The following is a 27,841-nucleotide window of genomic DNA, read 5'->3' as shown; positions in this document are numbered from 1 at the left end:
TGTTCCATTCCTAAAGCGCGTGCACGTAGAGCGGGATCGCGCCAGCTAGAGAATAGAGAACGGCGCTGTGTTGAGTCGCGCGCTAATCTGAAGTAGAGAAGCGCGACATTATAACGCTTTATAACCGCATTTCACTTCTCTCACACACAGGTAGAGCAGAGTTTTCTCTTCTTCCTTGAGGTGGGAGCTGTAACGAATACGTTCGCGAAAACGTTCTTCTGGAGTTTTTGTTAGATAAAAGTTGCGCAGGCGAAGAGAATCAGCATGTCGGCCTCGGCGGCGAAAGTGAGCAGGAAGGAGCAGAACTCGAACCATGACGGAGCGGACGAGACCTCGGGTAAAGACAGACATGGCGGCCTCCTACGGCTAACCACCGCCATTTTCATCACTCTCTTTTCTTTTTAATCGTAACGTGTTTGTTTCACCCGTTTTAATTCCTGATACATGATTAGACGTCGTGGTTTTAGCGTTTAAAACGCTTCAAATGTTCAAGTTTAGCCCGTGGCGGTAACTTTAGCCCGAGACGGTGAAGACTGCAGCGGTGACCCACGGCCATGTTCGCCGCTCATTGTGCCACGCATGTTCGCTGCACACTCATTTACTCAGCGCCTTGAGATTTTCTGCTGTGAAAACGCGCGGTTTGTTCCGGGACGGTTTTATTAAATGGCTCGCAACCGACCAGACAATGATTTTATTGTTTCTGCTTCGGAAATGTCAGCAAATGCGTTAATGCGCTCCGCGTTAGCATGCTAACTAGCGTGCTAGTTAGCGCGATGTCGGGTTTATTGTGTCTCCCCGCCATCACGGCTAACTCTCCGTGCGGGCAGCGGACAACAACGGCACAAAATAGCTAGCGAAACGGAAGGGATGGGTTCCATTTGTGCATTAAGCGATTGCTTATGGGTGTAGCTTTTTAAAAAGCGGGTTAATTTAATTGTATTTAAGTTTTCTTAGCGTGCTAGCTTATCTGCGTTAGCCACATCCAGGCCTTGTTCATTCAAACCACGCGGCCCAGCAGTTCAGTTAACCGGAAACGGCGTCTTGAGCGGGTAATATGGACTTATTCAGTACATCTGTACCATAATGGAACCGAACCGAACCTGTTCGCCTTGAGTGTTTTTATTTTTTTTTTCTGGTATTAGCTTTAGCTGAAGTTCCGGGTTTATTCAGCATCACCACGCGTGTTTACGTGTAGTAGTGAAGTCAGCTGTGTTTACGCGCCACATTCATCCCTTCCTCTGGTATTTAAAATTAGTCGTTTCTTAATATTTAATAGCCACAAAAAAAGTTTCCATTATCTTTAGTTTTATTAACAACGAGATTAATCTTTCTGGTTTTGGGGATATTTAAACATTTGCACAGGTTTCAGAATTACTGGGCATGATGTGTGGAAATGGAGGAGTCTATAGTGTGTAATACAATAGGGGTATTCTTTATAACTGCACGTGCAACCAAAATAATACAGGGTCCAGGTTATTTATTTATTTGTTCTACACTCGTGCACATCAATTTGTGCTTTTCATTTTAAAGGATTTATTAATTTTTTTTATTGGGGGGGGGTTCTTGCACAGTTCATATTTTCTTTACAAACTTTCAATGAAATCTGTGCTGTGAATCTGCTTTTAATATATGACTCTCTTGTTGTGTTTTAGAGAAAGAACAGCAGGAGGCTATTGAACACATCGATGAAGTACAGAACGAAATCGACAGGTAATATCAACCTGCTGCATTTCATTCAGGCCTTTGCTCAGCTTCTCGTCCCTGTTAAGTGAAATTTTGTTAAGATGTTTGTTTTTTGTTTTTTCTTCCTCAGATTGAATGAACAAGCAAGTGAGGAAATCCTAAAAGTAGAGCAGAAGTACAATAAGCTACGCCAGCCCTTTTTCCAGAAGCGTTCAGAACTCATAGCCAAAATTCCAAACTTCTGGGTCACAACATTTGTCAACCATCCACAAGGTGAGAAGTGACTGAGGTGTACAGTGACTTACCGAGTCGTTCTGCTTCCGATCCTCATGAATATGCATCAGTGCGAACAGGCGATTAACAAATGTTTGTGGTTGTTCTTTAAAAATGTTCCTGCATCAGTTTGTGAAACCCGAATCTAATTCTCACCTAAGCCTCTGGTGCATGAACAGTACTGAGTATTTCCGGAAGAAAAAGTGGGAGGCATTGTATATTGTTTTGCAGCAACTAGAATGCGTGCTCTTGATGTACACATTCCATTGTGGATTTTTTATTTGCATATGTAAATATTATACGTTTGAATAGTAACATAACAGTAAAGCTCATTCTGCCTGCTCAGATGGAACTACAGTAAGCCTAGTAGTTTTGTACAATAAATAATTCACATATAGCTACAAATGGTTTCAGTGTTGTGATTTTATACTTGTATTTAACAATTAACTTGGGTTAAATTAACCTTAATTACACGCAATTAATTATAAGGCTGTTTACGTATGATATAGACCATTTATTTAGGTATTAAATCTATTTTTTTTTTTCTAACCAAATATAAGTAGTCACAAAGATATTAAATGTTTTCAAAATGAGTGTCCTAAACATGCATTACATTCGGGACGATACGTGGTGTAATTGTTTTCTGTTTAGAGAACACAAGATTTTCTGTAAATGCATTAGGTATTGCAATAAAATGAAATCCAAATCAGATTGTTGGCTCTACAATCAGTGTGTTCACTCTGGAGAAGTTTTGATGTAGGGCATAATCAAAATTTGTTTAAAAATGGTTTTCAATGAAAGGAATCTAGAAAATTCCGGCCTGTGCTTTGTGTTTATGATGCGTGTGTGTGTGTGTTACAGTTTCAGCTCTGCTTGGTGAGGAGGATGAAGAAGCCCTTCATTATCTGACCAGGGTGGAGGTCACAGAGTTTGAGGACATCAAATCAGGTTACAGAATAGATTTTGTAAGTAGCTGCTTTTCTTCTACTTTGCACTTTACTAGAGACAAGCTTGCTGTGGGACACTGGGCACAAATTTTCTTTCTTTTTGCTTCAGTACTTTGATGAAAATCCCTACTTTGAAAACAAAGTCCTGTCGAAAGAGTTCCACTTGAACGAAAGCGGGGACCCGTCTTCAAAATCCACCGAGATTAAATGGAAGGCTGGAAAGGTCAGTGTTCCACACATTTTCAATGAAATCTTGTTAAATATGGTCATTAGCAGGTGATTCCGAGTTAACCCTGAGCTTTCATCAAGAATCCATGAAGTGTGTTTCTTGTTGAAAAGGGTGTTTGGATCCTGCAGATTGTTGGGTTTTAATATTAGTGCAACTTTTAAAAATGTATCAGTTGTAAATTTCTACAAAATCAAATGCATTTCAGGACTTGACCAAGAGGGCAGGGCAGACGCAGAACAAGGCTGGCAAGAAGAGGCAACATGAGGAGCCTGAGAGCTTCTTCACCTGGTTCACTGATCACTCAGACGCTGGGGCTGATGAGCTTGGAGAAGTGATCAAGGATGACATCTGGCCCAATCCTTTGCAGTATTACCTGGTACGGTTTCTGCCTTCTGAAAACTAACAATATTATCCTCAACAGGACTCGAAATTACGAAGTGAAGCTCATGTTTTAAAGGACATGACTGAATGCACACCCTGTGGTTACACTACGGAAACTTGGGTTTAATGCACTTTGTTCAACAAGTTTGCACTAAAGTCACGGGCTGTTTAGTGGACTCGGTTGAGCCACTAGATGGCACTCTAGTTTACATTTTGCAGAAAGGATGTATTTCTGAACAAGACCTTCACTTCGTTACTGTCATTGGATGCGATTTCAAAACAAACACCAGACTTTCTGTTTTTGTTTTCTGAGCAGTTGTGTAAGATAAGACACACCCAAGTTGATCTGGGTTTCTTTTATACTCCAGGACACTTGGTGCTTTCACCAGGTTTGGAGTTTAACCCCATGTGTTTAGCTTTTAGGTGTATATTGCGAAATCTAGCGTTTAAATATTGTATTTTATAGTAGTTCTAGATGGAAATCACAACCATATTGCAGACTAGTGCATAATTTAAAAATGAGATTTTTATAATGGTTAGTAAAAATCTCTAACGCCTTTATCTGCATCTTGGGCATCCCAAGGTTTGAAAGCCTGTGGGATGGCACATGGGCTCTTAAACTTTTGGCAGCCAGAGATCCCTTGTGACTGTAAAATGTATATATTGCATTTGTTATTATAGATGGACATGCACACAGTCTTTAAAAATGTTTTCCTTTACAGGTCCCAGACATGGATGATGAGGAAGGTGAGGGTGAAGATGAGGATGATGAAGAGGAGGAGGAAGGTTTGGAAGATATTGATGAGGAAGGGGATGAAGATGAGGGTGAGGAGGATGAAGAGGAGGATGAGGGAGAGGATGGAGAGGTGAGCTATCCCACTCAGATGGAAGTGATTAACAGTAGTATGTAGTGTTCAGCGTTGGCACTGATAGTAATTCGGCTAAATCGCGGTCTTTTTTTTTTCTTTTGCAGGATGATGGTGAGGATGACTAAAGTTCACATGGACATATTGATATTCCAACCCCTTCTGTACCTGTTCTTTCAATTTGAAGTCATCCTCTGGCCTGAGGGAGCAAAAAAAAAAAAAAATTTTTTTCCTTTTTTTGTTTATTTTTTATTTTTGTGCTCCATCTTCTGTTCTGAAGCCTCTCCTGTTCTTCCCATGTCTAATCAGAGTTAATTCCCTGGACATTTTCTTCCTGCATTCTGAAAACTAGTGGCATCTCTTTGCTGAAGCCTCTCGCATCGTCCATCTCCAAAGACACGTACGAGATATTAACGATCTGCACGTCATCCTCTGTAGACTAAACTGAAGTAAATAGCAATTTATATGAGTACATAAATTCATTTTTTTTTCTTCTGTGAATGGTTGTGATATAAAATAATAAGCCATGGTGCAGTGATGAGCTAATCATAGCGTACATAACTAGCCACTCATTTTTTTTTTTTTTTTTTTTCCTTCTTCCTCCTGTTCCTTTCTGTATATTGTAATATGGTTTAATGCGGGATTTCTGCTACAGAGAGTCGACAGTTTTTCCTAATGTAATGTCGGACAAGGAACGCACCAGCTTGTTCTCATCACCTCTTGTAAACATTTCGGGGTGGATACGAGATGATCAGGGTAATGGCCGTTGTTATCGTAGGCAGATTAAACCGGGGGTCGGGTGGGGTGAGTGGGGTCAGCGACACATCAACATCTTTGGGTTTTGTGTTGATTTGAATTTTCATTGTAATGTTTTACAAACACCCATGAGGTTTGAAATTTACATTTTTAATAAAAATAAAACACACACAAAAAAAATTCCTTCTTGTAATTTTGAGCTTGGACATTAAAGGACTATTTAAACGAGTGATAATAAAACTTGTAGAATCTCACGAGGAAATTCACATTTGGGTCTTTTTATCTACCGCTAACCCAACTCCCCAAGTGGCAGCCATACAACCTATTATTATTTTTGTTTTTGCTCGCTTGCTTTCTTTTTCATGATCTACACTATTTAGCTACATCACATTCGGAGCAGTCTTCGTTTCTATGTTACTGTGTTTATTTTTGTGTAGATCGAGATGAGTTGACATGAAAGTTCATGTTTCTTAACTTTTTGATGGTGGAATGAACTTTTGCTTAATACTGTCAACAAATATCAAATATATACAGACAGCTGACTGTCCTGACTTTAATGAATTGAAATATTAAATTAGTTCAGCACAATCTTAAGCATCATCTACTGATCTGTCAATATGTACACTTTTGTTGGTTTTTTTGTTTTTTGTTTTTTTTAGTCAATGAATTTTACCCTCAGGTGTGACGCACACTTGTTTTCGGTCTTCAAATCCATTTAAACCATGAAGGTGAAATATCAATTCTGTTGATTTCCTCAGAAAAGGCAACATTATACCCTTCACATTAATTATACCTTTTTATATATATATATATATATATATATATATATATATATATATATACACACACACACACACACTGGGTTTCCTTCTATATCTGTTTGTATTGAAGTTTAAATTAGAATTAAATGTCCTTTTTAACATCAGCCTATATACAATGATCCATAATGTCAAAGTGAAATAAGTTTATTAAAATTCGAAGATCTCTTTAAGTATTCAGATCCTTTATTTGGTACTTTGGCAGCATTTACAGCTTCAAGTCATTTTGGGTCAGTCTACAAGTTTTGCACACCTGCCATTGTTCTATTATACTTAGCAGAACCTCTCAAGTTCCTTAAGAATGGATGAGTGGCATATGAACCGGAGCATCTCCATATGGAGCTTTAGGTCTGTGCGTTTGCTAGGCCACTCATGAACATCCAGAGTATTGTCCCAAAGACACTAATATGATTGAGACACTCTACATTTCTGGCATTTGGCAGAGGCCCTTATCCAGAGCAACTTGTCTCATTTTATATAACAGAGTTGCTCAGGGGCCCAGCACTGGCAGCATGGTGGACCTGCTATTCAAACTCAACCTTCTGACCAGTAACCCAAAACCTAACCACTAAGCTACCACATACCTGCTCTGCACTCTTTATTTTCATTCTCACTTTAGATTTTTCCCCCAAATGTAAACCACGTGCTGAGATGCCACCCCTTTAACACCATGCTGCCGTAGTATAATGAGCAGTAGTATTTTATTTTGCCATTATTGTGAGACCTCATGCACAGGGCAGGTGTGAGTCTTTCTAAATCACCTCAGCTCAAATAAACTGAATAATCACATTAAACATACCGGAGAGACGATGAAGCGCGTGCCTGCGTCACCACGAGCAACCATGCGCGCGCAAGGGAGAGAGACCAGGCCATTGACTGGTTAGATGCGGGGAGGAGTGTGAGAGTGTGTGCGCGCGCACGCGTGTGTTGTTTATTTATTATGAGACGCAGTTCAGTTCATCCTACACGACGGTCCGTTCAGAGGAAACTCTGTCCCGTGAGTATTAAACGCTTTATGTATATTTTTATTGTTTTTTGTATTTTTTTTAATAACAGTGTTCTTTGTTGTTAAAACAATTTACGAGCCTGTATAAACTTTTTAGATTCATACCTTGGTGATTTATTCGTGATAAAAGTCTCTTTTTTCACGTGAATGAAACACGAGCCTGAGGTACTGTGTGTCCATGAAGAGCTGTCTCTCTCTCTCTCTCAGTTGTGCAGTTTGTGTGTGTTATAAAAGCCCAAAAATTTCCCTAAAAATTCCTTACTGTCCTGTTCCTGACCATTTGAGCCTTTTCCTGATTTAAAGAATAGCTCATTAACACTGCTTCAGGAGTATGAAAGCAGAGAGAACTCTTCAATGTGGAGGACGGGGATATCTTGGACATTATATCTGGAAGGATTGTGAAGTGATGTGCAGAAGTGAATTAAACCATTAGTGTAATGTTTGTATAAAAATAGTTATCGATATACTGACTACAGACTGTTTTTCTTACAGTCTAGACTTCTAAAAGGCAGAAAAAATACACATAATGTGTTATTAAGGTAATAAGTACATCTTCTGTGGGCTCTACCCTTTACCCTGTGTTTACGGTAAGAGTTAGGTAATAAAGAGTGAATTTGGAAAAAAAGAATTGATTGAAATAAAGATAAAAAATAATTAATAAAGTAATCTCACTATTAATCCACGTAGTGGATACTGTGTTCCCTTAAAAACAAGCCAAAAACACTTATAGCCTTGTGTGTACTGTACTGTACCTCTACTATACATTCACTTTACACAGATATAAACATCGATGTTAGATCGATAAATAAATGAATAAAGGAGAAAGAAATATGGCTATGATTAAATAATTAGTGTAGGATTTCAATCAACATCACATGAGAACCTGAAAGCTTTTCAGTATATATATGATCATGCCTGAGATTTGTATACTACATCTGAAATCCTCTAGTCCTATCATCTGACTGATCAATATATTTCATTATATTATAATGTGTGTGGTTTACATCTCCAGTGATATACAGCTCTGGAAAAAAAAAAAAAAAAAAGAGAGACCACTGACCAATCTCCAGATGTGAACCATATTGAAAACCTCTGGAATGTCATCAAGAGGAAGATGGATTGGTCACAAACCATCAAGTAAAGCTGAGCTGTTTGCTTTTTTTTTGCAAAAAGAGTGGTATAAAGTTCCCCAACAGCAATGTGAAAAACTGGTGGAGAGCATGGAGCCGAAACGCCTGCAAATCGGGGTTATTCCACCAAATACTGATTTCTTAATGCTATTTAGCCAAAGCATTAACACAATTTGTTTACAATTTGTTTGCATTTTGTTTTATTTGAGTTATTAAAGCTCTGTATGATCTTGGGTTATTTTGATGTGTTGTCATTTCCCTTAAATATACACTATAAATAACAATAGTTATATTTTGAATTTAGGAGAAATATTGTCAGCAGTTCACAAAAAATAAAACAAAACTCTTCATCTCACCAATACATGCACCTGTAAGAAAAAAAACATAAGAAACTGATTATTTTGCACTGATTTTTTTCCAGAGCTGTATATTATTTAATGCATTATAAACCGGATCTTGTGTGATCAGGTGAGAATTATAGTGATGTGCTCGTGTCTGAAAACCTGTGACAAGACCACTGCAGTAGTCCCTGTTTAAATTCAACTTTAGGTTTAAGATACCTAAAAATGAAGCTTTTATTCTTTTAATTCACTTTAATTTTGGTTAGTGAAATTAAGATCGGAGTCTATTTGAACTTTTCAGATTATAATCTATTTGTGATTTTGAGACCGATCAGGCATAACATTATGAGCCCTGAGAGGTGAAGTGAAAGACACTGATTATCTCCTCATCATGGCACCTGTTAGTGGGTGGGATATATTAGGCAGCAAGTGAACATTTTGTCCTCAAAGTTGATGTGTTAGAAGCAGGAAAAATGGACAAGTGTAAGGATTTGAGTGAGTTTGACAAGGGCCAAATTGTGACGGCTAGACGACTGGAAAAGAGAATCTCCAAAACTGCAGCGCTTGTGGGGTGTTCCCGGTCTGCAGTGGTCAGTATCTATCACAAGTGTTCCAAGGAAGGAACAGTGGTGACCCTGCGACAGGGTCATGGGCGGCCAAGGCTCATTGATGGACGTGGGGAGCGAAGGCTGGCCCGTGTGATCCAATCCAACAGACAGGCTACTGTTGCTCAAATTGCTGAAGAAGTTAATGCTGGTTCTGATAGAAAGGTGTCACAGTGCATGACGGGTCAGGGGTGTTTTGGCAGCAAAAGGAGGACCAACACAATATTAGGGAGGTGGTCATAATGTTATGCCTGGTCGGTGTATGTCTGAGGTAAACACTCACCTTTAAGTACCTTTTTTTTGGCCAAAGAGCAATATCTTTAAATTAATGCAGATAACTAATATAAATATTTACACATTTGAAATCTTCAGTAGCTAGTACCCCAAAAGTAATGGCACCAACATACAGATGGATGCCAATGCTAACAGTTCGCTTACTACTGAATTAAAAAAAAGTACACAGAACATATTGTAAACACATTGATAGTGACGGAGCAAAATGTATGTTCTTAGCATTTTGTAATGGTTCTTTGAATGTTTGGTGTGTTTCAGCTGCTGTGAGTCAGACTGAAGCTGAGAGTGAGATGTAGACTTTTCACCTTGCCACCATGCACATGAATAATCTGCTGAATAGCTGGAGTGAGTAACATATTTCTATCGTTTACTTCCTTTATTCTCACCATCATTCCAGCCAGGGTTTTTTAGGTTGACGGACCATTTAACCAGTAAAAAGTAAAATGCGTACCACAGAACTCCACAAACCATAGAGAAACCAGGGGCTGCCTCAAAACAATTACCTGAAGCCTCAGGTCTTTCTGTCTATTGCTATTTTTAATCTCTCTTACTGTTATTGAAGGAGGTGTGACCTCTAGTCTCTACACCTTGCTTGTTTCGCAGCCTCATTTGACTTTTTAACTGTTTCCTGTCTTAAGATTTATTCTTGATTTATAGAAAAAAAAATTAGCAGTAACTTCACATAAACTTCATATGTAAGAGCAGGCTGTTTGCTAGCTAGACAGACCGACTGAGCTCTTGTAGCCTTGGTAAACATGTGGCCTACACCGATGCATCATTGTCAGTTACAGGGTTAATTTATTTAACTGACTTGACTAATTGTTTGAATTCATCGTTTATCTCATAACAATAATTATATTGCTTATTTATTTGAAGGGGTATGACCTTTGCATTTTACTTCTGGTGAAACAAGTTCAGTGTCTGAGTCTTAGGAAAGAAGGTGTAGCCTCTGTCTCTGTATCTCTCATTGAAGGAGGTGTGGCCTCTGTGTCTGTATCTCTCATTGAAGGAGGTGTGGCCTCTGTGTCTGTATCTCTCATTGAAGGAGGTGTGGCCTCTGTGTCTGTATCTCTCATTGAAGGAGGTGTGGCCTCTGTGTCTGTATCTCTCATTGAAGGAGGTGTGGCCTCTGTGTCTGTATCTCTCATTGAAGGAGGTGTGGCCTCTGTGTCTGTATCTCTCATTGAAGGAGGTGTGGCCTCTGTGTCTGTATCTCTCATTGAAGGAGGTGTGGCCTCTGTGTCTGTATCTCTCATTGAAGGAGGCGTGGCCTCTGTGTCTGTATCTCTCATTGAAGGAGGTGTGCCCTCTGTGTCTGTATCTCTCATTGAAGGAGGTGTGGCCTCTGTGTCTGTATCTCTCATTGAAGGAGGTGTGCCCTCTGTGTCTGTATCTCTCATTGAAGGAGGTGTGGCCTCTGTGTCTGTATCTCTCATTGAAGGAGGTGTGCCCTCTGTCTGTATCTCTCATTGAAGGAGGCGTGGCCTCTGTGTCTGTATCTCTCATTGAAGGAGGTGTGCCCTCTGTGTCTGTATCTCTCATTGAAGGAGGTGTGCCCTCTGTGTCTGTATCTCTCATTGAAGGAGGTGTGGCCTCTGTGTCTGTATCTCTCATTGAAGGAGGTGTGGCCTCTGTGTCTGTATCTCTCATTGAAGGAGGTGTGGCCTCTGTATCTGTGCATATTAGTGAAGGTGTGGCTTCTGTATCTGTATCTATCATTGAAGGAGCTGTGGCCTTTGTATCTGTATCTCATTGAAGGAGGTGTGGCCTCTGTGTCTGTATCTCTCACTGAAGGAGGTGTGGCCTCTGTGTCTGTATCTCATTGAAGGAGGTGTGGCCTCTGTGTCTGTATCTCTCATTGAAGGAGGTGTGGCCTCTGTATCTGTGCATATTAGTGAAGGTGTGGCTTCTGTATCTGTATCTATCACTGAAGGAGCTGTGGCCTTTGTATCTGTATCTCATTGAAGGAGGTGTAGCCTCAGTATCTGTCCATGGTAGTAAAGGAGGTGTGGTCTCAGTATTTGTCCATGATATGAAAGGATGTTTGGCCTCAGTAATTGTCCATAATAGTAAAGGACATGTGGCATCAGTATCTCTCAGTCTAAAGTCATTGCAAAATTGGCTGGGGTTTGTTTGAGATCTGTCCTAGTGTAATGCGATAAGCCACTGATTGATGGAATAAATGTCAGAGTGGTGTCATCTTTTTAGTTAAGGGTAAAGTAAGTAGGGTTTTTTTCAGTGCTCCTGTCACACAGTGTTTATTGACAATCTCGGTCATGTCTGTGCTTTGTAGATGAAATCACAGGTGTATCTGATGTGGGCGTGTCCCCCGAGCCTGGCAGACCCACCCTCCTCAGTGAGTGTACAGATACGTACTGTCAGGCCGAGAGCCAGAGCTGCCTTCGTACCCGTGTCTGCAAACTGCACTTCTGGGAGGATTTCAGCACCGAGCTCATAGGGAGTGGCTTTTTCTCTAAAGTCTACAAGGTACAAACACACAGATTACACATTACCATTTAACCTTTAACACCCTTTTTTTGCCCTCTAAGTAGCCGCTGTGACTGTTAAATAAAAATAAATAATTGTTAAATTACAGAGATACTGATTTCACTGTAAAGCATTAACATTTTAAAAATATAAATTTGGGCACTTGTGTTAAGACAGAAAAAATAATAATAATATATATTTATGGTTAATTTTTCACTAGTAAAATGAAAATCTATATATACAAAAATAAAGTTTTAGACTGTGCCATTTATTATTATATATTATTATATATATATTATATTTGAATAAAATATAATAATAATAATAATAATAATAATAATTTTCTTTGTATATTTGAACTTTCCCCTCTTACGTGTACTGTGATGTCTAAAATCTGTATTTATAATCAATAGTCTAAAGGTGACAGAGGAGCAGGACATATGGTTGTTGTGTTCTTTGACCAGTTTGTGAGTTCAGAGTGAAGACAATGTCCTCATGTCTCCAGTTGTTTTGGCTTTGGTCTCTGTGTGTATCATGCAGCTGCTTAATCCTGAAAACAGCATGTTTCTAAAGATAATAATGCACTTCAGTCACCTCAGTGTGTTATTTCACTACACCGAAGGACTCAATGACATCATGCAGTGGTATAACACATGTGATGCACAAACAGAATATATGACTGGACATGCTCATTTATATCCACAGTTATCATTATTTTCAGTTCAGTAAAACCTCAGACACTCTTACTAAAACTAGGAAGTCTACGATATACATCACAGAGCCGTCCTTAGGGCCGGATCGGTATGGCATCACGTCTGTAACACTAACGTTTGCTGATCTGAATTAGTGATGTAAAATCGAATCGAATTTATATTGTGTTTCAGAAATTTGTATGTTAGGCTTATTGTTTATCTGAATTAAATTCATGTTTTATTTTATATAGAAGTATATACATTTGCCATCAGTCATTGCCTCTTAATCCTCAACTGCTCAGTTGTATAAAATGTAAGTTGCACTGAATAAGGGCATCTGCCAAATGCCAGAAATGTGTGTGTGTGTGTGTGTGAGAGAGAGAGAGAGAGAGAGAGAGAGAGAAAGAAAGGCTGATGAGGGCTGACTGGTTATATCTGCAGTAACATAGGCAGTAGCTTGTTTGTGGAATTTCTACACCATTAAAAGTGAGTACAGTATACTGTAAATGGTAAAATGTATATTATTTTCATCTATTTATAGTTTATAAATGTCTCAGAAATGTAAAATAACTGTGTAGTGAAGTCACTGATGAGCTATAAATGTAACTTACAGTTACACACCCAGAGTAAAGCTTATTAACACTCAGGTGCTGAATTCTTCTCCAGGACTGACCGATACTCAGAGCTTATGACATCATACAGTAGGAACCATGGATCCAGACTCTCAGAGCTATTTCTTATGTGCAACAGGTGATGCATAACACCACAGCGAAGGTGATGGTGGTGAAGGTTTACAAGAACGACGTGGATCAGGAAAGCATCATGAGGGAGATCAGCCTCCTGCAGAAACTCTCACACCCCAATGTGGTGAAGTGAGTCAACAAAGCAGATGATGTGTTCACTGTATCAGTTTTATATTTGTAGTAGCCAGTAAGTCTTTGCCACTACAAATATTTCATTATTCCTTTACTTCATGCACTTAACAAGCTCATGATTTGCGCTAATTTGATGATCAGAATCTACTCAGCTTTTTGTGTGTTGATAACTGTCTCCCTTTGATTGGAAATTCAGTTTAGCCTAAATGCAGCAGTTAGGTCAAAAGAAAAAATGTTCAGTGTTCCTGTACACAAATACTGTATCAGATCTCAGAGCAGATGAGACGTGTTTCGTGCATGAGGTTTTAACGTAGTCGTAAATTAACAACAATATCAAGATTTCTTAATATTTACACTGCAACTCGCATCAATTGCGTGATTATAGAATATAAAATAGAATATAAATTGTCTATGACTGTCAGGAATAAAAATGTCTTGTATCTTTTCTGAAGGTATCTGGGGATTTGTGTCCAAGAGAATAAGCTACACCCGATCCTCGAGGTGAGTTTTATTTATTTTAATCTAAATCTAAAGACATGCACATCATTATATTCTGCTCTACAGTAGTCTAGAAGCTCTTTATTAATTCATGCTACAGTGTGTAACATACAGGATTCAAAGGGAACCATGTGCAAAATGTGTATTTAATGCAAAATTTCATAAAGTTCATACAGAAAAGGCAAATCAACATCCAGATCCAAACCTGGGTCCACAAAATGAAGTTAATATTCAGAGTATACACTCTGCACACTGCATGTTACACAGTTACTACATGTAACACTTCTGCACCTTTGGTACATCACTTTTCCTTCTGGATACTGTTACAACAGTGAACGTAACTCTGCATCAAATTCTGTTCCATATTATAATTATTTCTTAGTTTCTATTCATTCATAATGTATATAACTGTGTAGGTGACAAATGCTATCCTAAAGCTGGACAAATGTGACAGAACCTTAATTTAGGACGGACAGGAGAGAGGACAGATGTCTAAAGAGGACACATTGAAATGCGTTTAATAATTAGTGGTGTATGTCTTGCTTTTAAAGAAATGAGAAGCGTATAAAGGCCTGGTTAGGTTTCTATATCAAGGTGTGTGTGTGTGTGTGTGTGTGTGTGTACACACAGTATGTAAGCGGCGGCTGTCTGGAGGAGCTCTTGGCAAGCAGTGACATCTCACTGTGTTGGAGAGAGAAAGTTGAACTGGCCTGTGACATCTGCAGAGGAATGACGTACCTCCACTCCAGGAACATCTACCATAGAGACCTGAACTCTAAGGTCAGAACACAGAGCACACACACACACAACCCTGAGAAATGTCAATGAAAAGTTATTCCTGTTGCTCGTGAGTGTTCTTGTACTGTCCAGTATTCTTGTTTAGTCCTGATGAGAAACAATAGCAACTACATAAAGCTTCAAAAGCTTTACTAGATAAACACAAAGGAAATAATGTACTCATCGCTATGTAAAATGCTTGTCTGATTCCCATGCTCCATGCTAGGCTTTGCTTTAGCTTTGTTGACAGAGCAAAGCACAGCAGACTAATTGTACTACCTATGTACACTGACCAGAGGCACCAGTTATCTCTGTTCCTTGCTTCCGAGCTTTCATTTTTCTTCCTAATGTCTCTATACACAATTAATAAGATGTTGTATATGACGGGATGAAATGAAACTGTGATTAGCATTTTTCCTTACACGTTTGCATATCAAATAAACTCTAATTTGTTTCATTTGCATGTGTAATGTGCCACTCTGTGTACATTTATGCCCTAAAGTTCAGAAGCCGGTGGTTTGGAGACATTTTAAATGCTGGTGCTGGTGTGTAGACAGGCTTTAGTGTCTCTGGTTGCTGGATCAGTCTCGCACACCTCTGTTTATAAGAGGATATGGGGAGGAAAGGAGTGGAGCACAGCTCTAAACACGTTAACAATGGTGCAGCTGATGAATGGCCACTTTAATGGATGTTTAGTTGGCAGTAGGGCAAGGGACTGAAGAACAAGCTTGCCCCATGTAGTGATAATGGCTCTGAGTGAGCTGGTGTGAGCAGTAATCAAGATGGGAAACAAGAGCCTAGCTATCGTGTAAGCTAACTAGCTAAGCCAGCGATAGCAATTCTAGCTAGCAGTTAGTGCTTCAAGAGAAAAAGAATAATATACAAGTCCCAGAGTGGAAGGGAAGACGTAGGAAAATCTGAATGTAAAAACAGATTTGAAGAACAAAAACAGTACCACTGCCAGAGCTGCTGTTATATGACATTAATCAACCAGAATCCAGAATTCAGCAGCACTGTGGTGTGAGAATAGATAAGAAGATACGTAAGCCAAACACGCAGGGTCGTGTGCAGTTCATTAGCCGGCTCGTTGTTGTTCCAGGTTCAGATTTCACCATGGTGCCGGACGACGGCTCCGCACAGAGAAGCGTCAGTGTGTATTTTATTATTTAAACAAGCAGGATGGATTCTGTTTCCGTCTCTGTTGGAAGTGGAAACAAAGTGCTGTCCTTGAGATGCATACCAGTTACACAATAAACCGGGTCTCCAGGTTTTCATTAGATTTGCGTTAGATCTACAAGGCTAAAAATGAAAGAAACAAACTGTGGACAGGGGAACACTGTTTCGTTTGTTTTTGTGAAGTGAGTTGTGTATTATTTGTCTGTGGACAGGAGAAACAGAACTTCTGACAGGGAGGAGTGTCTTTCTGCATGTTGTCTGTCTAACATGTTGGTAATGAACATTTTTCCAGTGGCAGATGGATAATCGACAGGTGGAGTTCACAAAAGTGTAAAGAAAAAAAAAGTGTAACCCCCCCCCAAAACATCACTTCCCTCTTGTGGTGGTTCAGTGGTATTACACATATCAGCATTACAACAGATATAAAGTTAGACAAAGCAATATTTCTGTCTCTCCATCCGTCTAGTTGATCATGAAGTCATAATATTTGGCAGAGAAGAACCTGATGCTGCTGTTTCCGTCCTGTCTGCGTGTCTCTATCTATGAAATCTGAACTCACGTTTGCAGAACTGCCTGATCCGAGTCACAGCACAGGGCAGAGAGGCAGTGGTGACAGATTTCGGCCTCGCCCGAGAGGTGGTGGAGCTTCCTGTCAACAGTCCTGACAGAAAGATGTCCTTGGTGGGTTCTGCATTCTGGATGGCCCCCGAGATGCTGAGAGGGGAACCGTATGACCGCAAGGTGTGTGTGTGCATGTGTGTGTGTGTTCGTGGGTTGAACCTATTACAGTCTGTTATGATAAACATCAAAGGGCACTACATAGTTAATTTGTGCTGCTTGTCACTGATTTGTCTCAGTGAGAAAATGAGAATGTAAACTGAGACAGAATTTGCTAGTAAACAAGCTGATGTCTGGACAGGTCATGTGACTAATGTGACCCAGTTTACTAGCAATTAACTAACCAGCTTGCCATGTGCTAATATGTACTAAGAATATGTGCATTAGAGCTCAGTAGCAAAACACAATTCATAGAACTAAATTTTGATTGGTCAATAGTGGATGATTGACAGATCAGACCCCATGTATACCCCATGTATCATCTTTACTGTCCTTCCTGTCAGTGTATCTGTCTTAAGATGCTGAAATTAATTAGACATACTCAGTGTCATCCAAACCCTTTGACCAATCACAGGTGGACGTTTTCTCCTTTGGGATCATGCTGTGTGAGATTCTGGCTAGAATTCCTGCTGACCCGGAAATTTTGCCAAGAACACAGGTAAAAAGCCAGCACACACTCAAACACTCAGACACACTCTCATATTCATTCTTGTGTACACACACACACACACACACACGTAATATTTTACAGACATCTGTGTTTCTCTTCTCTTCAGGACTTTGGTCTGGATGTGGTGGCATTCAGTGAGCTGGTACTGGGATGTCCACAGAAAGTTCTGGAGCTCTCAGCCAACTGCTGTCAGGTAAGCAGGAGAGATGATGGAGAGAAATGGTGCTGTGAGAAGGCATGGAGTGATGGTGCAGTAAGCATTAGAGAGAGACGGTTCAGAGAAAGACAGTAAATTGTACAGAGAGATGATGCACTAGATAGTATGGAGAGATAGTATGGAGACAGACCGTGAGATAATATGGAGAGATGGTACATTGAGATGATGCGTTGAGGCAGCATGGTGATACAGTATAGAGAGACGGTACAATGAGATGATGCAGAGAGATTGTACAGTGAACCAGTACAGAGAGATTGTACAGTAAACCAGTACAGAGAGATTGTACTGTGAACCAGTACAGAGAGATTGTACAGTAAACCAGTACAGAGAGATTGTACTGTGAACCAGTACAGAGAGATTGTACAGTAAACCAGTACAGAGAGATGGTACAGTGAACCAGTACAGAGAGATGGTACAGTGAACCAGTACAGAGAGATGGTACAGTGAACCAGTACAGAGAGATTGTACAGTAAACCAGTACAGAGAGATTGTACAGTAAACCAGTACAGAGAGATTGTACTGTGAACCAGTACAGAGAGATTGTACAGTAAACCAGTACAGAGAGATGGTACAGTGAACCAGTACAGAGAGATTGTACAGTAAACCAGTACAGAGAGATTGTACTGTGAACCAGTACAGAGAGATTGTACAGTAAACCAGTACAGAGAGATTGTACTGTGAACCAGTACAGAGTGATGGTACAGTGAACCAGTACAGAGAGATTGTACAGTAAACCAGTACAGAGAGATGGTACAGTGAACCAGTACAGAGAGATGGTACAGTGAACCAGTACAGAGAGATTGTACAGTAAACCAGTACAGAGAGATTGTACAGTAAACCAGTACAGAGAGATGGTACGGTGAACCAGTACAGAGAGATGGTACAGTGAACCAGTACAGAGAGATGGTACAGTGAACCAGTACAGAGAGATGGTACAATGAACCAGTACAGAGAGATGGTACGGTGAACCAGTACAGAGAGATGGTACAATGAACCAGTACAGAGAGATGGTACGGTGAACCAGTACAGAGAGATGGTACGGTGAACCAGTACAGAGAGATGGTACAATGAACCAGTACAGAGAGATGGTACGGTGAACCAGTACAGAGAGATGGTACAATGAACCAGTACAGAGAGATGGTACGGTGAACCAGTACAGAGAGATGGTACAATGAACCAGTACAGAGAGATGGTACGGTGAACCAGTACAGAGAGATGGTACGGTGAACCAGTACAGAGAGATGGTACAATGAACCAGTACAGAGAGATGGTACGGTGAACCAGTACAGAGAGATGGTACAATGAACCAGTACAGAGAGATGGTACGGTGAACCAGTACAGAGAGATGGTACAATGAACCAGTATGGCGTGTCGGCATTTTGAAATGATGCATGTGTTAAGGCAGTATGCTGGTAAAGTATAGAGAGACAGTATGGAGGGATGGTACAGAAAGACAGCACAGAGAGACAATAAGGAAAATTTGTGGAAGTTTGTTTTCCACATTGCATGTTGCACATTGTTTGTGTCACTGTTTCTGAACAAATATTACTTCCATTATAAATGAGACCATAATATCTGGTCATGTACCAGCTGCCTTCAAGACAATAAGCCTACTCTAGATACCCCAGACATCATCCACCATCTGCGTGTTTTACATCCTCTAACTTCTTTCCAAAGTTATTGAATCTGTTATGTATTATATCAGATGTCTCTCTAGATCCAAGATCCTAACCAGTCTGGCTTTAAAGCTGCACACTATACAGAAACCACCCTTGTGGCTGTTAGTGAGAAGCTTCATGCCACTAGAACAGCCAAAGAGTCCTCGGTCATCATTCTCCTTCACCTTTCAGCACATCTCTGTGGACACATCTCCATGTCAAGATCTTATGATTTCCCTGGACGACATTTACAACCATCCTTCTCATCTAGCATCGATAACCTGACTCAGTCGTGTAGGTTTCTCCTTTACAGCAACTGGCCTTTCCTGTCTACATCAGGTGCTTGATCAATCAGGTCATCTGAAGACTGGACTCTTACAGCTCACTCCTGACAGGTATGCCTTCAGCGCACCATCCAGAGTGCAGTTGATCCAGATTACTCTAATCCCATTGCTGGATTATTTTACTGCATCAGACTTGAAGCACTTATGTTTACCTACAAAGCTATTCCATGGACTAGCATCCACATACCTTAAAGCATTTAACACACCATGCTCTCTAGAACGGCTCGACCGGACCATCCCTCAAAATACTAGGAAGACATGCATGAAGACTCTTCTCTGTCCTGGCACCCAGGTGGTGGAATAAACTTCCCTTGGTTGTCTGAAGTCGCTTGCAGTATTCAAATATTGACTAAAGACCTACCACTTCATCAAGCCTGTGAATCAACACCTTTTATATTTAATAACCTCCTCCAAGAGTGTTTGGAGTTACTTAGTAAACTGTGTTTTTGATAGAGAGTACAAAGCACTTTTGAAAGTGGCTCAGGATAAGGGCCTGTGCTAAACCCTGTGAAAATGAAGCTCTGAGCTACTTCAGTGAAATGAACAGAAAGTTAATGGTCCAGTAAACAGAAGCTTTGTTGATGTTTTAGTCTCTGGAGCAAAATGCTAATGAGGTGAAAAGTACTGAACTTGATGCAGCATAATAAATATAAACGTCGATTTTTTTTTTCTGAAAGCAGACAGAATTTAGTTTGATGCTAAACCGATAAATTCTCCTTTGTATTCAGATGGACGCATATCGGCGGCCATCCTTTGCTGACCTACTGGAAAAGCTAGAGGATGTTGCAGAGAGTCTGGAGTCTCTAGATTGCCCCCTGACCTCAGGATGATCTCGGACCTCAGGTTTACAGACATTACAGACGTGCAGTGATAGACAGGACCAGGCTTTTAAACCTGTCAGTGATGGATGTTGATTCTGCGAGTGAAGTGTATGCAGCGTGCTTTCATCTATCTTTGAGGACTTGTGTGTTTAAGGAACCGGACCAATACGCCATTCCTCCTGCAGACTAATCAGGGTTTACTGCAGGAGGCTGGAATTAAAGTGACTGAACTAGTATTTATGTTCAAATGTTTCAGTGACTGATTTGATTGTGTGGGTGGGCGTAACCTTGAACAGTTCACCCGTCTTGTATGATTCAAACACGAACACATGATCCTGTGAGGTGAAGGCTAATAAAAACACTTTTGACAGTCCTGTTAACTCTTTTCCCCCCCAGCTGAAATGATGTACTTCTTGTAAGTTACCTCTTTTAAGGAGAAGTGCGTAACTGAGCAGCTCTGCTTCAAATTGGGGTGGAGCTTATTTCAGGCCCATCCTGAAATGAAGAAACAAGTAAGATCTGTTAATTGCAGTGAACTGTGATCATTATGATCCTTCTCTAAAGATTTCAATGTAATGTTTAACATACTCTATTATAGTTTGAACCATCTTCAAGAGGGTGCAGAAATTTGTTCAGACAAAGTATTAAATAATGGCTGAAATCTCCAGGCACTCAGTGATGAAACAGCAAGTAAACCATCAGTGTGTGATTTCAAACACTGTTTCTTAAAGACTAGTTTCACTGTGATTACCACCAGGAGGTGCCAGAGTCTGCAACACACACACACACACACACACACACACACACACACACCCCCCAATGCTGCCTTCAGAACGGAATTGAAACTCTGCTGGTTTACATCAGATTTCTCGCATCACACATTTTTCTATTTCGTGAGCTCAAGTCATCTAATGAACATTTTTCATGTTTTGCGTCTCTCATGTTTTCAAGTTGAATTTTCTCTGATTCTTCACGTTGTCCTGCCGAGTAATACTGCTGTAAATGTCCTTCTCTAGCCAGACTCCATCTTACACTTTCTCAATAATTTACACATCACCCCCTTTTTGTTGCAGCTACTGTTTCCATGGTAACCAAGACTTTTTCTTGTTCCGAATGCTGTTATTTCACTGTTTACCCTTCTGCACTGTTCAGGTGAAAATAGCCTTTTTTGACCAAATGTGGAACAAAATCCGTAACCCAGAATGATTTCAGTAACAGCTATGATCAAAAAGACGATTACTGTTAGAACGGCGCTGAGGAGCGAGGGTGTAAGAAATAAATAATACATGGTTGGTTTTTTTCAGTTATTTCCAGTCCACACATTTCTATCAGGAGTGTTTCATGTGTGTGTGTAATCACTGGGAGTTTAACGTACATGTGATGATTTACACTCACAAAAACTGGTAGCTGTAAATTTCTATTACTTGTTAGCTATATAGCTACATACTGAGGCATCATAACTTAGTTCTCTAACTACATTTAGAGTAAAGTTGTCCACATGGCTGCTTGATTTCCCTTGACACACAAAACACATCCAAAAACAACCGGACGTTATTTCTGAAATCAAAATATTTAATAGGTACATATCAAGTATAATACCATGTATAAAATTTTGGGATCACAATATGAAGCCATGTTGCTGCTGAGGCAGGTTGTGCGTCATTAGGTAAGTGTTTGCCACATCAACAGAACTGATGATGAACATAAACCAGGGATTAAACACTAGAAAAAAAAAAAAAAAACAAGGTCGTGATCAGCGCTCGTGAGAATAACACATCGACTGTTTTTACATTGTTTAAAAGTCTTCTCCTTCTTCAGTACGTGCTGCGAAACAGAACAGACATGAAGGCCGAAAAGCAAAGCGGCAGAACGGGAACTAGAACTAGAACAAGAGAGAACCGACGAGAGAGAGAGAGAGAGAGCGAGAGAGAGTGAAACTCACAAAAGGGGTTTACTAGCATCACCTACTATTGCAAGGGTAACTCAAAAGAATCTTTTTCGAAGGGGAAATAAAGGAAAAATCAGGCTGCAAATCACATTTAGCTACAGAGACAGTAGAGCAGTTTATGAAGCAGTTTTATCAGGTAACTCTTTCAAACAAAAATAAACTGAAAAAAAAAAAAAAATCACATGCTCTCTCCCTCCACGAACAGGACAGACGATTTAGGAGACAAACACACGAGTGAGAACAAGAGACACGGGCTCAAATCCTGGTTTTGCAGTGTCATGTGTCGCCATGACCACAGGGGCGTAGCATAAGTTACATCCGATTAGCCAGTTGTAAATGTTTTTCCTTTTTACTATAAAACATAACGGTTCTCCTGCATCTGCTTAACTAGCAAGCTACATGAAAACAGGACTGTGCTGATGCTAGCAAAATAGGTTCTGCCGCGGCTAACGTTATGTCGAACCCGGTATTTTGTGATTCCACCGAATCAAAAATGTAAAAATTATTTTTTATTAAAAAAGGCAATGTCACAAATTGAAGTCTGCAATTGGCTGATCAAATTTAAACTTAAGCCCCGCCCCCCATTTGATGACCCAGTTATGCCTGTCACTCATTGGGACCATGATGCTGACATAATGCTGGCCATGGGACTACATGTTTTAACACTATTCACCATAATGTTGACTTTTCCATTGTGTGCAAGAAAAATGGACTTTTTTTTGCTGGAAAATAAAAGACCTATTGAAGTCCAGTGAGGCTATGCATTGGTAATGATGAACAAAAGTCCAAACAACAAAACATCACATTTCTTTTTTTAAGTAATAATGTTATTTTAGGAATCACAACTCTATATGTACATAAACCTGTACTTTTTGCGTATGATTTTGTTTATAATTGTCATTATTATTTCATTTTTTTTTTTTGCATTAGCCCCACCCTCTTTAACTCCCCGGTGCTGTCCCATTGGCTGTCTTTCTCAGAGCTGTACGTATTGCGTAAATGGATAAACTGCGACACTTAATCTGAATGTAATAAAAGTATAAAATGCTGTAAATAAACACATGTAACTGTGAAATTGCAATTACAGTTTTCTAATATCATAATGAATTTTCAATTCATAAAAATGTTTTTTTTTTTTTTTGTTTTTTTTTTTTACAGTACATTTCACAAGTAATAAAATAACTCCATACAAATGTTCGTTCGTATTTTAAAATGACGGCAATAATGAACGGTTAAAAACAATGGAAAACTAAAGATCAGATGCGATTGATTATGTAACTGTTATATCTGTTAGCTTGAGATGTCCTCTTTTAGCCAATAACGTAATGAAAAGTTGAGATGATCCGGACAGAAAAGTAATAATACTGCGTAACCTCTCTGGACTTTGTGTGGATAATAACAGCAAGTGGTTTTGTGACGTTTGCGGAAACAGGGCAAAAAAAGTCTGATCTAGATCAGATATTGAATGGCTCATAATCCAAAAGTGATGTTTAGTTTGCCTTCATTTCTTAGAACACTATTATAAAGCTCCAGAACTCATTGTAGCTTAATCTCAAATAATCAATCACAGACCTGCCAACCTGAAGAGGAACAATGCGTAATCCTGCATTATTCATACACAAAAAAAATCATGTGTCTAAAGTAGAAGCGGGAGTGAGCACATACAGGGTTTTTACGGTAAACACCAGGGGCTGATGAGGACAAGCTGCTGTCTATTTTAGTTGAGATGTAGACAACAGAAAGGTTTTTCAAGCACAATTTCTTTCTACTGATTGCAAGGAACAAGTTCCAAACAGCACAAAGCTACTACTCTTCCATTCTGATACAGTGTGGATCTCATGTCTCCAGGAGGATTGTTTACATTTGGCAGAACAGCAAAGGAGCACCATCTACCTTTTGGGTTTTTTTTCCAGTCGTACAGTTCTTACATATATGATCATTTTTTGAGAGTTGCTGCAGACACTAGCTGTAAAACAGAGACATTATAGTAGATGAGCCAAAAGTAGAAGTGCTGTTTAGGTCAAAAGGCGGAAGTGTGTGTGTGTAAGTAGCCCATTAATAAGTGTGCCTATAAACTTTCTCCCCAAACTGCCTGGTAGTTACTGTAAAACCCTGTATATACGTGCAGCCTGATTTATAATAAGTTTCAAATATTCATTACCATTAATGTGTCATAGAAGTTGGAGTCTGGTTTCTATCAAGATTTCTTCCTCATGGCGTCTCAGGGAGTTTTTCGTTGCCTCTGGCTTGATCATTAGGGATAAATGTATAAATATATATCTGGAATTAATATAGCTAACAAGTGTATTAACAGTGATATAGAAACTATCACTGGATCTTATTCATAATGATGATACAGACATGAGACAAAAACTTATGGTATCATGGATATATTAGCTATCAAGGTCATTACTGGTATGCAGTATTTGTTTGAGTCTTTTGTTTCTGGCTTAATGGAAAACATCAGAATTGTTTGCAGGTAAACCAATGAGTTTTGGTTATTTACCATTTTCCACTCAATAGCCAGCTCTCCTCTGTCACATTACAGCTAATAATCGGGGAGTGTAAGAGCCACGCACTTCCTCTGAGACATGTCAAGCTTTCTGTAAAGCTTTATTTCTGTAAGGTTGCGAAGTCCACTGTTACAAGCGTAATACGAATGAAATTGAACTACATTTGTGTGTTATGGAGTTCTCATATCCTTGTGAGCCTACCTTTTTTTCTCTCATTTGGCTGAAAAACCTTTGGTTGCATCTCTGAATAACGATAATTACATGATGTTTACTAGGTGTATTTGTATACTTGTGTAACGTTGGAAATGGAACACTGATAGAGTTTAAGTTAGATTAACGAAAACAAAACATCTTTTCCATTTAGCATGACAGAAAGTGCGTGAAAATTTAATTGAGATGAACCAAACTTTTACTCACGTGAGATGTTGAGATGTGGAAAGATGAGTATGAGGGGTGGGACGCGTTCCGTCACTTAATATAGGATATGTATATATAATAATATATAATTATATATATATATATATATATATATATATATAATTCCAGATTTATATATTGATTAGCTGCCGTTTATATTAACGAATAAATGAATGACAACTCCGATGTGAGACTGCGTCACTCCTATGCACATTGCATGAAGGTTGGCAGGTCTGTGATAGAAAAAATAACTGCAACGTCTCTGAGGCTAAATTTAAATCTGAAAAAAATCAATGACACGATAACATTACACCACAGCCGTGTCCTGACTGGACCCAGTCTGGGGCATCGGCTATGTTTTTCAGCCAAACCTTTAAATCAGCTTTTACTACTGAATGAATTTAACTCCAGTTCAGTCACTGCACCTCTATACAATAATTGTATAATTTATCTGCTATTCAGTTGCTCAATCCTATTCATCGAATTGAGAATTGAATATTGACGCAGTTTACCTGTATGACAAATTCTCCCTGTATTTATTTCACCCTAAAGGAAAGACTGTGTTAATTGCCACTGCCTCTGTACAAAATACTCCCGAGTCCTGCTGCTCTCAGCCAATCGCAACTCACCATTATGGACTTTTGCACCATTTTTTGTGGATTTTAGAAAATTGTTTAAATAAAAACTGTCCCTGGTAGAAGCAATGATTATTTTAACCAAACATTATTAACCCAGCAACAATAAACAATAATCAAAGCGCCTAGCATTAGCTTGCTGACTGGCTAACCAGGACTGTTTTGTGAAATATTACTACATTGGTGCAACAAACATTCCCAAAAATCACAAGAATTTTCCAGTCGCTACATGTTCCTAGAACCCTGATCTCACCCTTTCCTGATCCTGGCAAAGTATTAAATTATTAGCATTAACTTAAAGTTGCAGGATATCTGACTCTGAGCTGCTAGCTAGCCAATATTAGCCCCAAAACAGCACAGCTAGGGTTGCTGGCAAGTCCGTCTGTTCTGGAACGGAAAACAACCAGGACGATCTTTAGGACTGTACATTCTCAATGCTTTTATCAAATTTAAACATAATAAACCAGCATCCCACTACAGCATTCTTTACCTAGTTAGCTGCAGCTAATTAAGTACACTCTTATTCTCCTCATATTAGGCTGGAGCCGAACACATGCTTCCTCTGAGAAAAGTGCTATCTGCCCTCTTCCGTATACAAGCTCAGATCCGCGTGATCGGCTATTGTATTCCAACAGATACAGCCATCATATAGATAAATCTTTGGCTATTATTTTGTTACATAATGTATGAGCTGTGATGCTAATCGATATACTAATCCAGGCAATTTGAGTGAAACATTAAAGTTGAACAAACTTTTATTGTCAAACATAAAAAAATCGAAATTTGAGAAGTGAAAGAAAGTAGGCATGAGGGTTAGCTAGCCAGCTAGCTGTAGATTTTTAGCAATCCCAAAACATAAAAGCAATTAACCTAATTGAAATTCAGTAATCTGTTGTCTAGCTATCAACCTGGCTGGGATTAACGGATAACGAAAGGATACTGAGCTACACGCCTGTTTTAACAGTAAATAAAACCCGTCTATTCTTACTAGCCACCCCTAGCGTTGATTCTTTGATGCCGGGTTAGCATTGTTTGGTTAAATTATGTCACTTTTGTGGAGATTTGTGAGCCATTTTTTCCCCTGTTAGCAACAGTTAGCACTTGATTAGCATTAGCCATTAGTCCATCCTTAACGGATCCGTTGAAAGGAACGAGTTGTCGCTAGTTTTCCGCTGCTCCTTTGTAGAGAGTGTGTTTGTGAATTTGTGTGTGTATCCTTCAATCGAGAGATGTGTATGAAGGAATAAATCCACGCACAACCAGCAGAGGTCGTGGTCATGGTGATGACCTGGGTGTCCTTGGGATACAAGTATCAGGCTGGTGTTAATGAAAGAAACATCTACATGAAGCATTTTTGTGTGTGTGTGTGTGTGTGTGTGTACATGTGCGCTTTGTTATTATGTTGAGTGTAGGTCTTAGTGCACTGATTGTGTGTGTGTGTTTTGTTTGTTATCATGTTGGATGTAGGAGCTAGTGCACTGATTCTCTTTGTGTGTGTGTGTGTGTGTGTGTGTGTGTAAGTGCCATTGAGCTGGATGGAGATTATTTCTGTCCGTATCTCCGGTGACGTCTCATCGTCCCTTGCTGTATCCAGGAAAAAACTGATCCAGGAGCTGCTGCAGGTTTTTATTCAGCACCATGATGTAATCTTTCCCCAAATCGTAGCGACATGCTGGGCAGGTGAACACTTCAGCTCTGAACGATCGGTGTAAGCAGGTCTGTAATCACAACAACACAGCAGCAGTGTAAGATCATTCACAGGGACAACTTTGTGAAAGAAAAAAATTCCTGGTGAAACAGCATTGAAAAGTAAAAGGATATGAGATGCACAAGTAGAAAATAGTAGGCAATAATATTATCATGTTTCAGCTACCTCTCTACTCTACAGCTATCCATCATCGACTAAAACAACTCACTGAAATATGCCAAAAATTCCAAAAATAATAATGACTACATGATATTATTTTCATTTTGTCATATTTTATTTACAAAACAATTAATGGTGAATAATTCAAAAGTAATTTTATTCTAAAATTGTGTACATTTGTACAGACATTTCATACCTGTGTATATGTTTGCACCTGACACCAAGACAAATTCCTAGTACTGTAAAGTGCTCTTTGCTGACCCTTAGCTGTACCTGGCAATAAAACTTTTTCTGATTTC

General features: G+C 39.4%; 3 protein-coding genes across 4 annotated transcripts in view; 2 read left to right on the top strand and 1 right to left on the bottom strand.

Annotated features, from left to right (window-relative positions):
• Nucleotides 1-8: 8 nt before the first annotated feature.
• Nucleotides 9-5,389, top strand: setb (SET nuclear proto-oncogene b). Its single transcript, XM_058415688.1, has 8 exons — nt 9-337; nt 1,653-1,710; nt 1,814-1,956; nt 2,818-2,921; nt 3,013-3,126; nt 3,338-3,508; nt 4,236-4,379; nt 4,487-5,389. Exons 1-8 carry the CDS (start codon nt 265-267, stop codon nt 4,505-4,507), a joined length of 828 nt encoding a protein of 275 aa, XP_058271671.1. The 5' UTR covers nt 9-264; the 3' UTR covers nt 4,508-5,389.
• Nucleotides 5,390-6,244: 855 nt separating this feature from the next.
• zgc:113162 (uncharacterized protein LOC553743 homolog) lies at nt 6,245-21,907 on the top strand. The gene is made up of 10 exons (XM_058415686.1): nt 6,245-6,950; nt 9,588-9,674; nt 11,623-11,816; nt 13,259-13,380; nt 13,836-13,884; nt 14,512-14,661; nt 16,402-16,575; nt 17,027-17,110; nt 17,229-17,315; nt 20,070-21,907. Exons 2-10 carry the CDS (start codon nt 9,644-9,646, stop codon nt 20,169-20,171), a joined length of 993 nt encoding a protein of 330 aa, XP_058271669.1. The 5' UTR covers nt 6,245-6,950; nt 9,588-9,643; the 3' UTR covers nt 20,172-21,907.
• The window catches only part of LOC131369202 (E3 ubiquitin-protein ligase UHRF2-like), a 48,270-nt gene continuing 34,442 nt past the window's right edge, over nt 14,014-27,841 (bottom strand). The window contains exons 16-18 of one of the 2 annotated variants that reach the window (XR_009207239.1): nt 21,762-27,393; nt 20,587-20,657; nt 14,014-14,656 (exon numbers count right to left, since the gene is read on the bottom strand). Coding sequence is in view for 1 of the 2 variants with exons in the window: in XM_058415685.1 (XP_058271668.1) it covers nt 27,247-27,393 (147 nt within the window). In the remaining variant the exon portion in view is untranslated. Of the gene's footprint in view, nt 14,657-20,586; nt 20,658-21,713; nt 27,394-27,841 lie in introns of those variants that run through there. The other variant, XM_058415685.1, reaches the window with a different exon arrangement.

This window comes from Hemibagrus wyckioides, linkage group LG18 (genome assembly GCF_019097595.1).
Source record: "Hemibagrus wyckioides isolate EC202008001 linkage group LG18, SWU_Hwy_1.0, whole genome shotgun sequence".
Taxonomy (NCBI): domain Eukaryota; kingdom Metazoa; phylum Chordata; class Actinopteri; order Siluriformes; family Bagridae; genus Hemibagrus; species Hemibagrus wyckioides.
This window is presented reverse-complemented; position numbering and strand designations above follow the sequence as displayed.